Raw genomic sequence first — 16,081 nt, 5'->3', positions numbered from 1 at the left:
TTTATGCAAAATGCTAAAGGCGTGAGCGCAGAGTTGTAATGATTGAAAAAAGATAAAAGGGATGACGCACTGAGTTATTCAGAAAGCCCATTAAATGAAACCTAGTTTCCATAACTGAACTGTGTTCTATCAAAAGTCAGGATTAAGCAATGGAAATGATACTAAACTTGCAAGTGCGTGACTTTGCATGAAAAATGCTAAGTAGACTAAGAACAGCAATAATCCCCTACATCTACACCTACCGGGCTGATATTACAAATGGAGCTCGCTGGCATTACAGTACTGCCTGGCATGTGGATTATCAGTCTCTGCATCCCTCTGTGAATATGTATAGTGCAGAGGCATGCCTTTAAACTTTTTGGTAAGCTATATAGTGGTCATGGTGGCTGCTATAAGTCTATACACCCTTTGCTCTTTGAGCTTCTGTTCTGGTGGCGCGTGTGTGTGTTTAAGTGTGTGTGTGTGTGTCTGTGGACAATGTAGTTACAAGATACTTCTGTCACAGCACAGAACAGCAGAGCTTTAAGATGATATGTGTGTTCATGCTTTAGTCTTTGTGTGCGTGTGTGTGTGTGTCTGTGTGCAACCGGAGACAGTGATTAAATGTTTTAAAGCACAGATGATCCAACAGTTGCCGTCTCTTGTTCTCTCACCCTTTCTCTCTCTCTCTTTCTCTTCACTGAGCCCCCCACCGGTGACATTACACCCTCACTCTTGAACCATCACAGCTCCTTTCGTGCCTCTTTGTTCTCATGCTGAAACTTATTTTTAGCAGCGTGGTGCTGGTATACAGAAAGGAAAGCGATTCTTTATGTTGTGTTGGGAGAAAAATAAGAAAGAGAGGAGTGATTGTGGCTAAAGAAAGGGGTCGGGAAGCCAAAAAGCAGTCCATGATGAAACAAAATGAATCAATCAACCTTCTGTTCTCACAGACATGCCAACAGAATGCGCTCATACAGTAAATCATAAGAAAACAAAGCTATGTAATATAAAATAATGCTCTGCAGTAGCAGGCGTTTGCTATTCCAGCTCTTTGTGCCTGTGCACGCTGCCTTAGAGCATAAAGTTGTACTTTAGTGCCACCTGGCACTGATAGCAAAAGCTACCCCTGGCATTACACTGCAAGCTTGGAAATGGATACGATGCTCAGTACAACGATCAGTATTATTATAGAACTGCAGATAACTTATAAAGGTAATTGTCACTGATGCAATACTGACAGAATAATGAATAATAATATATTTATACTTTTTAAAAAGCTGTTTAAATATTACTAGATACTAGACAGCTCAACAAACTGATCTCAAATATAAACAGAGAGCAGCCATCCTAAAAATCAACTCATTTCACAGTGATTACCTGGCTACACAGCTGATTTTTTTTAAGCACACTGGTGTTGTTTTCCCAGATGTTACATTTTGTTCTGTAGAGGAACAAAATGTAACATCTGGACATCCTCAAGAAAGTGAATGTGCAGGTGTTTTGTTTTGGGGGGGTTTTTGTTCCTCTTTTATTGTCTGTTGTTTTTGGAATTTCATTTTCACAGTTAGACACCACTCCAGCGTGTAATGACGAACACGAGACCGCACAGTGAAGCAGCCCTTGTATTTTTTGTTAAAACTCATTCACTCAAAACCAGTGAAACCGTCAAACCTGAGCATGCGTGGACATAAGTAAGCATACTTGTGGTTTATCTTCAAAATGACTAATTTCCTCTGACTTTCTCGAATTGTGCGCACGACTGTCCTAACATTTGGCGCAGCGGGAGCGTGAAGTAAAATCTACAGTTAAGCTTTGAAAAGCAGCCTGTAAACATGCCATCTCCCATTAACTCTGAGTTGGAGGGGTGGGGAGGAGAGCTGCTGCCATCCAATACTTTTAAATAAATGAAACCCCAATTTGCACTTATGTGAAAAGTGCAGTCAACTTAACGAGGAACAAAAAAAATCCCACAGAGAACAAAGAAATCAAAAGAAGGCGTGGAATATATGTGGCACACTCTTCTTTAGTCAGCACTCTACCTGCCGGCATCAAAAGAGAATGAAGCCGAATGAAGAGGAAAGAGAGGGGATGGGTGGGATGTAAGACGAGAGAGCGCACGAGGGAAAGACTGAGTGAGAGACAGCGAGGTGGGAAACTGACACTATGGATTAACTGTCCTTCATGCTGAAAATATACATCCCCGGGCGCTTGATGCTGAATTATTAATTCAAATTTGTCAGAGAAAGAATGAGAGAAATCTATTGACGGGGACACGGGCCCTTTAATGGTCTCATTAAAGGGGAGGCATCCCACACCATGCACCTTCTGTACTGCTGCAGGAGTTTTCGGGGCAGCGGAGGGTTGGCGAGGGGGGGGCGATACTTGACCCCCCAATGATTTTCTGTCACTTTATCATAAACAAGAAAGGTTGACATGCCCCTCCACTCTCTATGCCCTCCCCTCCACCAACAAACAAACCCTGGGTGTAATTAGCCGACGGGTGCAAAAGTGCACTGAATCTAAACGAGGTTCACATGCATGCATTGATACACAGAGAGACAGACAGACAGACAGACAGACACAGGAACAGCACACACGGTGCCTGCTCCCACTGTTGCTGACAGGTACAAATGAAATACAAGGTAAAGTCACAGGGAGGCTGAAGAGCCACCTCACAGGTGCAGCAATATTGATTTCTAATTCATTAGATTCCTTTTTTGTTTTTCCTTTTCGCCTCTCCATCGACATTTCCTCACATTACACCAAACGAAGGGACTTTGCATCTGGATTGCTGCCTGTTAGTGCTCAGCCTGTCAGTCAAGCGTTAGCATCATTAGCTGTGTATAGCTACATGACTGGGAGCTGTTTAGTGAGTGGAGAGGGGGTGTTAACTTTCTGCACAGTCCACGCAGCGTCAGGAAGGTGGGAGAGCAGGGACCTGTGGGTGCATCGCTCACTCACTGAAAGGCTTTTGGTTCCACCTTCAGGGAGGGGGTGGGGTTAAAAAACAAGTGGGGGGCAATAAGGAGCAGAGGTGGGGAGGACTAGAGGGACCACAGAGGGCTAAGCACCAGGTTCATTGCTGATTCAAGTCTCTTAGTATCCCTCTGGCAAATGGATTTTCATAATGCTGAGACAATGTGATTTTTTTTCTTCCCCAGCAATATGATTTTTACCCCAGCAGGTCTGAAGCATGTTAGAAATGCAAGTAAGGATTATTTTCATTGCTGATTCGTCTGGAAATTATTATTTTTTTCATCCGATTAACCATATGATCGTTAGCATGGCCAACAAACTCATCTTGTGGACATATTTATATACGGGATGTGTGATTTATTGTAATAGCCACACAACAATATCATTGCCGTGCCAGTCTATGTAGAGAAGTCTTAACTTTCCCTTTAATATGTATCCCCACTGATATTAATCTCCCTGGCTGTGCCCATCTGTTGGAACCCTTACTAATACAGCCACAGACAGGACCTACTGATTCAGGGTGTAAATTTGCTTTCCCCTTCACCTCAAGATAAATCCCCAGCACCTTCCAGCCAGCATAGGCAATGAGAGAAGCTTTTCTCCTTCCTGCTCCAAGCACCTTTTCTCTTATTTATTTTATCAGACCTTAGGCGCATTTCTCTTCCTTTCAATATCTCTCTACCTCTCTCCATCACCCCGCCGAGCCCGCCGACCCATCCTTGGGCGACAGAACTCAAGCAGCCGCTACCTGTTTAGCTTAACAACAATAGCATTGTTGTCAGCTGAGGTTTAGATCTGACTTAATATATTCCCAACTGGACCGGAGCTGCTTAATTCTCTTTTACAGCCGCATGGCATTTGGCCCCTGGAGAGGAGAAAGTGAGGGTTTGATGAGTCGGCGGGCAAATTGAGCCTTAATGCTTTCTTCTGACAAGCTGACAACAGCATGTTCCCATTGGTGGCCAGAAACTGTGAGACAGTTATTATTCATTGCAGACACAGAGGAAATTTGGCCTCTGGATATTGGGCTCTATGCTAGCTTAAGGGCATGTAGCTACAGTATGTAGCTACATGTATGCTGGTGAAATAATGGTCACTACTTAGGATAAAGGGTCACTGCTCAGAGATTAATGAGACCTTTTTTATACCTAAGTATGAAGTATACATCCAGTGATCCTATCATTTGAATAAATACAAAAGAAAAAGGTAATTAAATTTGTTCATCGTGGTTCTGTACCAGTCGGTATATGTCCGTTTCAAATTCACCTTTCAAGCCTGAAAGGTGATTGGATAGTCGAATGGCATCTGAAATCTCCACACCTTTCCAGCATTAGAATACAAGGATGCATCTCACTTCTGATTTTGTTGAAACTGACATTTTGGCTCACACAAGGATTAACCAGTCCAGGGGGGGTTTTTTTGTTTGCATATGAACTTAACACTACACAAACCTATATGGACACTCAAAGGCAACTTTGTTAGGTACATCCATTTGAATGTTAATTAATGGAAATCACAGCCAATTACATCACGGCAATCTGCCAAAGTTCAAACTGAGCATCAATTCAATTGGGTTCAATTCAGTTTTATCTATATAGCGACAAATCACGACAACAACAAGGCACTACCCTAAAACAATGATCAAGGTATGCAGAAGAGCATCTCAGAACCGTGAAGCAGATGGGCTGCTGTAGCAGAAGACCACGAGATGTGCAGCTAAGAACAGAAAACTGAGGCTACAGTTCGCTGGTGCTAACTATAAACTGGCCAATGGAGGACTGGAAGAAAGTTGCCTGGTCTGATGAGTCTCCATTGCTACCATCATCTCCAGGAACATCACCACAGTTCCTAATCAGGCTCATCTATTTATGTCCACAGTGTACCCACTTCCTGGAAGATTTGTGTACTATGTCACAACCACATTTTGTATTTTTTTTCTATACTGTTTTTAGTATATCCCTGCCTTAACCACCATGGTTTACATCATAGTTGGATGTTTTTTTGTGAGATCAATTTCCATTCCTAAAGCAGACAATAGATACATTCCTCCACATCCTCATCCTACATTCTGTGATCAGATTGTTGTGATACTCGTTATCCTTTTACCCTTTGGAGTATCAGGTTTCAAAGACTCCCCCATTAAATGTTAAGAGGCATATATCTGCAGTTTACCTCCATTATTTTTTCACTCGCCTCTAAGGTGGAGGCTTCATATTGAGAAGGGAATTCCCCAAACGGGACTTGGAGGAAAACAAGGTAGCTGAGAGCTCCAAGGAGCAGGGGAACCTGTTTTCTGGCAAGCACAGATAGATGTAATACTCTAATGGGGAAGGAGAGCATCCTGTAGAAGAAAAGAAACACACACACACATGCACGTCCACATAAAATGTTGTCAGTGGAGTGTTGATAGGAGCTGAGGTGAGTGTATGCAAGTGTAGCATGTATGTTTGTGTACTCCACGACTTTATGGTGCTGTGAGGCTAATGGGGGTAAAACAAAATGTTATTCATCAAAGATTATGTTTCAGGGCAAAGCAACATAACTCTGATAATAGGCTACCTAAGTGCTAGCGTTAACCGCTCGGCCATTGCTCCTTGCCCTGTGGCTCTTATTTGCTTTGATTGCCTTTGCTGCCCTGTGTTTTAAACACAGGCACAGCAGAGTTCTCCCAGTGATCATGCAACACTTCTCTTGTGATAGTTAGTAAGTCATTAGTCCTCATATGTTTCTCTAAGAGTCAAAGGTCACCGGGTTCTCGTCTGTCAACGCCCCCATCTCTGATTGGAGCCAAGTTGTAAGGCAGATTAATAGTGGAAAAAGTAGCTGTGGACAGCGTCGACTTGATAACGGTCCAGTAGGGCGCAATAAAGAGGAGTTAGCGGGAATGCACGTTCAGCTCCTCACTCTTTGACGCACCGCTGCTGTAGTAAAAGGTCCTCCAGCTTTGATCGCCTTGTATAAATGCCTTTGAGAGCACCTATTGGAAGAGCCGAGCCACCTAATTCCCGCCTATGCAGGAAGTAACGAGTTTGTCTTCCACTTGCATTTAATTGGACAAGTTTTACTGACAGCAGTTCCCTCAATAACTATTTATGACCCACCAGTTTTATGTGTTGTTTTTGGACCCGGCAGAAAACACATGTTGTGAAGTTTTGAAAGGCTGTGTGTATGGGCAGCACGTGAGTCAGAGGTTTATTGATCGAGGCCCTTAAAGTGTAATGTGAGAGAACACGGTGTTGTTTTACCCTGTAATAACTGCTGGCGACTTAGCAGTGCCTTCACAAAACAGGTGCTAGCTTAATGTAAACCTATCAAGTGAACTCCCTACTTATAGTATTTAAGATTTTCTTTTCTTTCTTTTTTGAAACATGACTTTTCCCCAACTTTTGAACCTTAATAACAAACATAGCAACACTTTTGTCTAATTTGGGCAGAATTAAATGACTGGCCACGCTCTCAGCTAGCAGGTAATCACAACTGACTTTAACTCCATCTAAACTGAAGTTCGGCCAGTGACAGGGATGTTAGACGCCCAAATAATCGCAGTAGGCACCATATACTGCACAGTAACATAGTTACTAACATGAGTAACTGTGACCGACATGAATCTGATCTACAGCGACCTGTTACCGAAGAACACAACACTAAAATAGTCTAAGTATACAGAATTAAGAAAAATGTACAAAAAAGAAAACCCTTGGTGTAACTACGTATATGTGTTGTTTTTATTTCTCGGGTCAAATTTTTCCCAACACATTGTCCACTCTGTGAGGCATCTCTGTGATCAGAGTGAAATAATGGAGCAAGCGTTTGCACGACTGAATGTGCAGTTTCTGTGTGTGTGTGTCCCTGGAGCAGGTTGATTGTAAGGGTCGGTGAAAGAGCGTAAAAGACATACACTCACAGCACAGAGCAGATCCAGTCTAATTAAAAAGCACAGCGGAGATTTCAGGGGTTCTGTGAAAGAGAGAATTAATCTGTGTGTGTGTGTGTGTGTGTGTGTGTGTGTGTGTGTGTGTGTGTGTGTGTGTGTGTGTGTGTGTGCGTGTGTGTGTGTGTGCTCTTGCATTAGGTCGCTGGCTTCAGCATGATCGGCCGTCAAATGAAACAATGTATTCTGCGGGACCTCGGGGTTTCCTTTTGAGTATTCGGACGCGGCACTGCAACGAACTGTGGCTGTTTTATGTGAAAAAAAGTTGATAATTAGTCCCACAGTGACTGAAGGATGAGATGGAGAGAGGGAGAGAGAGAGAGGGGAGGGGGAATGAAGGGGGGCACTGAAGGAAGAGGAGCGAGTGCTTAGCACATTTAATACTCCAACCTGCCACTGTCTGGGAATCACTGATCAATTGTTTATTTGCTGCTTGTTTTAATTCATCACATTCGTGCCGTTGAATGACTAAATTACTCTGAGTTTCTGACTTAGTGGCTTCATGTACAATCACCTAAGCAGCAAAGATCCCTGGTTCAAGCCCCAGGAAAAGATTCCCTTTGGTGTTGTGTCAGGAAGGGTCTGCCAAATCAAATATGCAGTGCTACCTGCTGTGGAGGCCTCATGTGACTAAGGGAGCAGCTGAAAGTAGCTCTAGTAGCTCTTCTCGATCTATAAAGAAAAGGAAAATATTTAAATTAAGTGAATGTCTCTATTTAAAAACAAACAAACAAAAAATTCATGATGTGATATTATAGTATATAGTATATCAGAAATCTGTTCACTATTTTTATTACAAATTATATCAGTAAGGAAGCTGACTAAATATTCACTGATAATTTATGGGACAGGGGTGGGATTAAATAAGTGTATACTTCTTCCCACTCCCTTTCAACATGTAAATTAATCAGAATGTTTTTTTTGTATGTAATTTGTATAGTATATATATTTTTTTCTCTCATTTCTTTTCTAAATGTACTTGTATATTGTTCACATGTTGAAATAAATTACCAATCAATCAATCAATCAATCAATCAATCACTTTTCTAATGTGTTTAACAGCAGAATTCAAACAAACAACTCTTCAACCTTTTTCTTCTTTTTTTTCACTGTTTTTTCCAATAGAGAATGAATATTATGCTATTGTCATTTGTACTTTTTTTTTAGAAGCCCCGATTCATTATTTTTTCAAAAGAGGCTCTGCTAATTAGCAATTAAAATGCTGTCTTATTGCTTCACTTTTGTCTAATTAGCTTGACAGAGACATTGGATCCTAATTCTCCATTGTCCCCCCAACATCGACACACGCACACAACGTAGTCGCACACAAAACAGAGACAAATCTTTCAGAGAAAGCATGGTAATACTTGGCATGCCTCTGCTGTGAGATGCTCTGACATACCAGCATGTGGTGTTGTTACAGTGTTTGCACTGCAGAAAACACTTATTCTTATATTATATGGCCCAAAAAGATCTTGATTATACTAAACAGAATTTTCTATTTAAATTTGATTGTGTTAAATTTGATGTATGCGTGGTATTTAGTGTTTGGAGAGGATGGCTAGCAGTAAAGCTACACTCATTCTGTAACAGAAGTTATTAGACACATAGTGTGTTCAGGAAAAAGTTAGTTTTCAGTGATTTTTTTAATACTATAATGACATATGACTTAAAATTCAAATATGTCTATTCTATAAAAAAAATTCCTGTAGGGTCAGTTTTGTTTCCTTTATGCTGACAAACTTTAATTTAATAAAATATAAATGTATTTGTCTATTGATTTCTCAAAAAAAAGACTCTTATTTGAAGAGATGTAGCTATGCCCATCTGTTGTCCATGGATATGTACAGCAATGCCACAGATGTTGAGTCCTTTAAAAAATGCTCAGTGTAATTCTTTTTTTGTAGTGCATGCTCAAAACATAACTTAACAGTCAACTTGATATAAACAACAAAAATCCAAAACAGTAGTACTTTCAGTGATTTCTGCATTTTTTTTTCCAAACTTTCTGAGTGACTCTGAAACTTTTAAACGTTTAAATTGTTTCATTTGTAGATATTCTTTTTTTTAAAGAAGAAGACTTTTCTCCTTGTTGACCTGCGTAGGACGTCTATGTGGAAACGCTTAAAGCACACTCGACAGTCTACTGGGCTGGCTTATGTAAGGCTACATAAAGGCCTCTCTGAGGTGTTGGTGGTGTGAAAGACGGTGCTGGAGTCTGAGTGGGGTCAGACAGCTGAGTGGCAGCAGGAAAAAGCACATGTCATGTTTGTTTGGAGGCTCCTTTGTCACAGGCCACACCCCTCCCCCTTTTCCTGCCCTCCTCTTGGCCTTATTTAGCCCCCCGCCGTGTCATTCAGAGGTCAGGGTGAGCATCAACACAGTACATGCTGGCACACACACAAGCAACACAAGAACAGGCAGACACACACATACACATACAGATTGCAATAGCATGGTAGAGTGCATCATAGATGGAAGTGCCTTGAAGGACCTGCTTCTCATTCTCTAGACCTCATTAGCTGCTGATTTATCTCCCCCTCCTTCCTCCTAATGCTCTAGGTGGGTGGATGGGGCACATGTGTGCGTGAGTAAGTTTGTATGTGTGTGGGAAGAGGGTACTGTGTGAGAAAGAAAGAAATATTATGTGTATTTCCATGGATTAGTGCGGGTGTGTGTGCGTGTGTGTGTGTTTGAGAGATTAAGTCGGAAGGGTGGTATATTTTAGTGTGTGCGTGTGTGCTGGTCCAACTATACACAGACTCTGTCATTCTACATTAGCCCACTGTGAGCACACTCGACCTGGGGTCAAACAGATTAATAAAAGATCACACACGCACACACAGAGCTGCTACCTGATTAAATATTCTGCAGCCCCTGTGCTTCATAATCATGACAAGTACACACAGCGCTCTGGTTCACCATTATCCATTTAGCAAATTTTTTTGTCTTGTCTTGCAATAATCTGCTTAAACCCCCAGTGAGCTTATTATTGTCAAGGAAAAGTGCTTATAGCTGCGCAGAAAGGTAGGGTTTTAGAGAGATGCAAAATGTATTTTGCACGAGGAATTAATGGTGAAAAAAGGGGTTTTCCTTTGAGATGGATTCCTGCACATGATGTCTACTCTTTTATTTAAAGTTAGCATTATTATTCATCAGATTGATGCTTTTGCAAACTTTTATCTGCACATTTAAAAAAATAAAATAAGTGGGACAAATAGTTTTGATCTTAAACAAAAGTGTGGTGAAAGCGTTAGGTTAAGGAGCAGCTCTGGTGCTAATACGACTACAACTCTCCCCTGCATAATTCATGGGCTCTTGGGGAATTTGTGTCTCAGGAGAAGAACCTTCTTTTTTTGTTGCCTTTACCTGACTCCCTCTGCACTGTAGTCCCAGAAGATGATAAAGAGGAAAAAACAAGAGGAGGGAGGGATACGTCAACATGGAGTGCCAGATTTTGAGCAACGTGAAAATATACAATAACCAAAGAACTAATCTGTGTGTCTGTAATATGAGCCCTGTGGATTTTTTTTTAAAGTGAAACAGCGTCTTTGAGTGTGGGTAACCTTGGTTTCGAGTTCCCTCACCTGTTCTCACGCTGACCCACATTTCCTGTGGAGCCTGACTTTAACTAACCTTTCTCTTCCTCCTTCCCGTAGATGTGAAGAACCTGGAGAATTTTCACCTGGTCGAGAGCGTCCAGGAGCAGGTCAATGCAGCGCTGCTGGACTACGTCATGTGTAACTACCCGCAGCAAACGGACAAGTTTGGCCAGCTGCTCCTTCGGCTACCCGAGATACGAGCCATCAGCCTGCAAGCCGAAGAATACCTTTACTACAAACACCTGAACGGCGACGTGCCCTGCAACAACCTGCTTATTGAAATGCTGCACGCCAAAAGAGCTTAGGAAGCAACTTTCCTACCCGCAGTGCAGCTGTGCAGTTTTGCAGCAGTCCAGAAACTCCAAATAATGCTTTCACCAAAACCAAACCTCCAGCTCACACTTGACTATGTGGTGACCTAGAGGATGGGGAGCAGTTTTATCGAGCTCTTTTTTGTGTGTGTGTGTGGTTCAAGTTACAACTTGAAGTGGACGAACACGTGCACAGAGACTCATAACGTGCACAGACAAACAGCATTTGGATCCCTTTATTGTAGAAAGAAAAAAAAACACAATAAAAACTCTAAAAAGGAGTCACTTTTCCTCAACCACAGACAGAAAAAGACGATGCTGAAAGGAAGAAAGATAAAAAAGACAACCACTTGAAGCAGAATCTGCATTTGACTGTACAAGATGATTTCTGATCATCTGCACAAGCAAGACTATCAGACTGTCAGACTGCAACTTTAAGAATTCAAGAGCCCACAAATCTTTTAGTGCTGGTAATGCCATTGAGAGGCTTTCTGTGCTGACAAAAAGGGGAAGCTGAATAACACTGCCCATCTTTAAAAGAGCTTTGTGACTACAGCGGTGGCTTGTTTTGGTCAATGATTCTCTTGTGCGCTCTATCAATAAAACTGGCTTTTAGTTGTTGTTTGGTACTGTAAGGGCAAAATGACAAGCTGTCAACCAGGCAAGAGACTCTCAGCTACCATCACGTCTGTTTTTTGTTGTTTTGTTTTTTTTTAACTCACAAAAAAAACGAGTGGCAGCTCGACCGAACTGAAAGGGGAGAACTGAAAGTTGAAAAATAAAATTCTAATTTGTTAGCGAACAAAATGCTAAATGGGTGAATAAGAAGAAGACGTCTTTTTTTCTCTTGTAATTGAAGTCATTTGCTCCTCATGGTCGCCATGCAGTTCTCCTTTCTTATTCCATCTCTCCATGTTATGTTAGACTATGTACCTCAGAAAGACCAGTGTTAAATAAATTCAATTAACTAATGTCAGCTTAAATTGTATTTATAGCCCTGTTTCCCGCAAAAAAACAAACAAACAAGCAAACAAAAAAAACCCCTGTCCTTTTTAATATTTCACTAAAACTGGAACAAAACAAAATGTGGTTCTGGAGACGGAGAAGGAACGATCCTGCCTTTGTCCGAAAAGACCAAAGCCTGCTGCAGAACAGATGAAGGAAATGACAAATACCTTAATAATCAGTATTATAAGAGAAAAAAACATTGTGATGTCACAGTTATGTGAGTCTTGCCTTATTTCATTACCATGCTAGCTAACCGTGCAGATGTGAATGAAAATATGTACAAATATATAAATATATATATATATAAATATATATATATAAAAAGTATTAATGTTGTAAAAATAAAAAAAAAAGAATAATTCAGCAGTTGTTTACATTCATGTGGTCAAATGGGAGAGAACTGTGATGAAGCATAAATTGCAAAGCAATGATTTCCTAAAAAAAAAAAAAAAAAAGAAAGAAAAAAAGAAATTAATGAGAAAAAAAGATCCTTCTGGTTTGCTTTCTTTGGTGTGTGTATAGTGTTTTATTTTTTTATTTGTTTTGAGCAGTACTTAAATTATGTCGTGAGACACTAAAATCAAGGAGGAATCACACTTAAAATATTAATTTCTGTGTCTGCTGGCATTCAAACATTTGTTTTATTTGGGGGGGTTTTTTAAGCATTGATGTCTGTGTAAGACTTCCTTTTCGCTTCCGACCTTTTTATTTGTAAAAGCCTTTTGCTTTTTTCTGTTTGTTTTTTATTTACAGTGCTTTGACATTTTTGATGTATAGTATGTCACTGGTTACGCTTAATAATGAAGATAATTTATTGCGTCGCTATATTTCCATCTATGTGTTACATGACGTAAGGTGTCCACGCCGAAATAAATTTGTTTACTGTAGCATGTTCTTGTTTCGTTTCCATAAGTAGTTCGACAATGCAGGTCTGGAGCAAAAATAACAGGCTTTCCAATAAAAAAGAGAAAAAGAAAAGAAGAAAAAAAGAAAAATAAGACAAAAGAAAGAAAGAAAAATCACAAGTTTTCAGTCTTTTAAATGTTCATGCAAGTCTGTACATTGAAACAAGTATTGTGTTTAAGTGAGTAGGTGTGAAAGACGTCTGTGCCACGTTAGTTTTACTTATTCACATCCTGCATCATTGTTCTGTCCAGTTTGCTCTTATACCAAAGACTGCATCTTTCCCCTGTGAGCTGTGACTTCTATTATTGTGTCCCAAGTTAAGAAAAGCAGCTTTAAAAAAACAACAAAAAAAAAAACACAGCAGCCTAAATTATTCTCTTGCCAAGTTTCCCCATATGTATAGTAGTTGTTTATCACAATTTCCCTCCCACATCAACCTGTGGTGTGTGTGTTTTTTATCTTTAAAGCATTTTGTTAATAAGTCATCGAATGAGCTAAAGTCTTTCAGCGGCATGTTTAATGTACAGAAAAGTCATTAAGTTATTTCTGAATCCGATCATTACTTTTGTGTTCTGGTCACACAATCTTACCTCTCATTCACGTTCTCAAAGTCAGTGTTTAGGTTCTGCAGGTGCCTTGGACTTCACGTACAGTTAGGTCCATAATTTGTTGGACAAAGGTGCAATTTTTGTAATTTCTGTACACAACAGTATAGATTTTAAATCAAACAATCGAGGACTGATTAAAGTGCAGACTTTCATCTTTAATTCAAGGAGTTTAACAAAAGTTTTGCATTAACTGATTATGACTTATGGCCATTTTTATACAAAGAACCCCATTTTCAGAGGCTCAAAATTATTTGAACAAGCTAACAGTTCAAATGCAAGGATTGTTTTTAATATGTGGATGAAAATCTTTTGCAGTGAACGAATGCTTGAAGTCTTGAACCAATGGACTTCCTTCCACCTACGAGATGCTCTGAAGGCCTTTTACTCCATCGACCTTCAGTTTTGTGGCATTATTCTGAATCGAAACAAAGACTAAAGCCCAAATTCATCCTGCTACTTCTGCCACATCCTGCTCAGCAGTCACATCATCAATAAACGCTATGGACCCAGTTTCACTGCCACCCATACATAACCATGCCATAACAACAGATAGCATGAGCTGTTTCTCGCCTTCTCCATACTTATCTCTTCCCATCATTCTGGTACAAGCAAAACTTGGTTTCATCTCTTTAAATATTTTTTACAGTGTGCAGGTCTTTAAGATGTTTTCTGAAAGAGTCTCATCCGGCCTTCTCATTCCTGACTGTAACCAGTGGTTTGCACCTTGTTGTAAACCCTCCGTGTTTCCATTCGTTCTGGGGTCTCTTGATAATACAAGTATTCATGACTTTTTTAGATGAAAAGTTATTTTTATTATTTAATGTGAAAAAAAATGCTGTCACTGAGTGGGTCAGTGCATTCACTCTTTTTAAGAATGAACCAGACTGTTGATTTGAACACTGCTAAAGTTGTTGCTATCTCTCACTGCACTGAAACAAATTCTAATGAAAAGCTATAAAACACAAATTCAACACACTTAAACTTTAGATATTATGTCTGGTTCATTTGCCATAAAATAACAAAGGAACAGGCGTCACCTCTCTGTGTAGCTGTGTGTCAGTCATTAAAGCTTGAGCCTCTGTAAATAGGAGACTATTAAAAATAGTTGTAATTCTTAAACAGTAAATGCAAATCTTTTGTTAAAGACCTTGAATTAAAGCTGAAAGCATGCACTTCAGTCACATCTTTATCCTGCGATTTAAAATCCACAATAAACCTACGGACCTAATTGTAACATACAGTGAAATCCACAACTCATGTAGGCAACACAAGCCACTAATGTGGCAATGCATAAGTCCTGCTTTTTACTGCATGTTTGTTGTATCATCACTGCAGTCCTGCTCCAACACCTAAGACAATTATGTTTGAAGATATTCAAATAAATGGTCTGAGGAAGTGTTTCTGGTAGCTTGCCAGTGAGAAGTTATCATAAATGGTGTAAATCCCACCTGTTTGCTTCACAACACATTTTTGTAGAACACGTAGTGATTGTGAAACAGACTTGTACACAAGATTCAAACAACAACTACTTTTGTGTGTTATATGCTCATGTGCACTGTCAACAGATGGAGACAAAAAAATCTAAATGCTATTTCCTTTCTGCTTTGGCTTTTTTCACCCTTTTGCTGACATTTTGAACACTTCCATCACTTCCAGGTCCTGGAGTTTCTCTCAATGGGGCTAACTGAGTTTTTTCTCATATCTCAATAAATAATTCTTATGCTTATAACACCAGGTTCTCACTCCCTCTGCACACTAATGCTGCCCACTTCCACTTCATTTGTTATTTCAGGGAAATTATGTGTATGATTGCAACGTGAGTACCTGTAGCAATGAGAAATAATTACATTGTTTTCCTGGAGAAAAAAGACAAACATATTTAAAATCATTATGTACACATCATTAATTGTTCAGTTTAGATCATAACCGTACATATATACATGAGGCGATATGTTATTATCCAAGGCATCGTAAAGGAAGTACAAATCAAGGACAATTTGGGGGGGGGGGCAGATAAATGTCAAATAAGAAGTACAGAAACACCAAAAACATCATGACAGATCAGTCTATGTGGACAAGATCGTAGCTTTTCTGAGGTGTAGGGCTGCGAGGGAAACAGGAAGCTGAAAACTCGAGGTCCATGGGAACATGAAGACTGCAGCCAGGTGGCAAGGCATTCACTTCTGAAGCAGGCAGCTCCTAAATGAAGGAGAGGGATGGGTAAGTGGGAAATTTCAAGTAACTTTAGGGAAGCACTACTTATCTATACTGTAACAATGCAACACAAATGGTAACTCTCGTTTCATGCTGGGAGGAGGATGAAGTACAGTATCTAGTGCTTTGTCACTGAAGTCAGTAAAAAATGGTGGAAGAGCCCCACTATTAAATTACTGTTGTTACAACATTTGCAACAATTTTTAACAATATTACGAACGGATGCAATCGCCAATCATTTCTAACTATTGTGTGCAGTAAAACGTTTTAAAATGAAACCCTTTAGTGAGTGACTGAAAGAACGTTAATTAAGGTCTACAGTTGAGGTCTCAAAGTCAAATACAGAGTTTTATATCAGAAGCGATTAAACTGTAAAAAGCTGTCCTGCTCAACAGCCTTCAGCAGCACAATATTCACATTAAAGCATGATTTTACTGTTACAATGTGAATCTAGACAAGAGGTTGATAAATGATCTAAAGAGCTGTACTTTGGCAGCAAGTGTAATTTTGTGCAAATACTCATCCTTTTTATATTTGCCTTTA

The 16,081-nt window shown here is 40.0% G+C and overlaps 2 protein-coding genes across 2 annotated transcripts in view; one reads left to right on the top strand and one right to left on the bottom strand.

The window, feature by feature from the left end:
* The window catches only part of nr5a2 (nuclear receptor subfamily 5, group A, member 2), a 68,984-nt gene extending 57,398 nt beyond the window's left edge, over positions 1-11,586 (top strand). Inside the window, exon 7 of the mRNA XM_085248211.1 lies at positions 10,549-11,586. Coding sequence (XP_085104337.1) covers positions 10,549-10,796 — 248 coding nt within the window. The 3' untranslated portion in view covers positions 10,797-11,586. The remainder of the gene's footprint in view (positions 1-10,548) is intronic.
* A 27-nt stretch (positions 11,587-11,613) lies between these two features.
* LOC146558819 (adhesion G protein-coupled receptor D2) overlaps positions 11,614-16,081 on the bottom strand; it is a 94,471-nt gene continuing 90,003 nt past the window's right edge. The window contains exon 25 of the mRNA XM_085248210.1: positions 11,614-15,523. Coding sequence (XP_085104336.1) covers positions 15,386-15,523 — 138 coding nt within the window. The 3' untranslated portion in view covers positions 11,614-15,385. The remainder of the gene's footprint in view (positions 15,524-16,081) is intronic.

Source organism: Mchenga conophoros, linkage group LG15 (assembly GCF_057382185.1).
Source record: "Mchenga conophoros isolate Kocher_MC1m ecotype Shallow Benthic linkage group LG15, M_conophoros_male_GT1.1, whole genome shotgun sequence".
In the NCBI taxonomy this organism is placed as follows: Eukaryota; Metazoa; Chordata; class Actinopteri; order Cichliformes; family Cichlidae; genus Mchenga; species Mchenga conophoros.
This window is presented reverse-complemented; position numbering and strand designations above follow the sequence as displayed.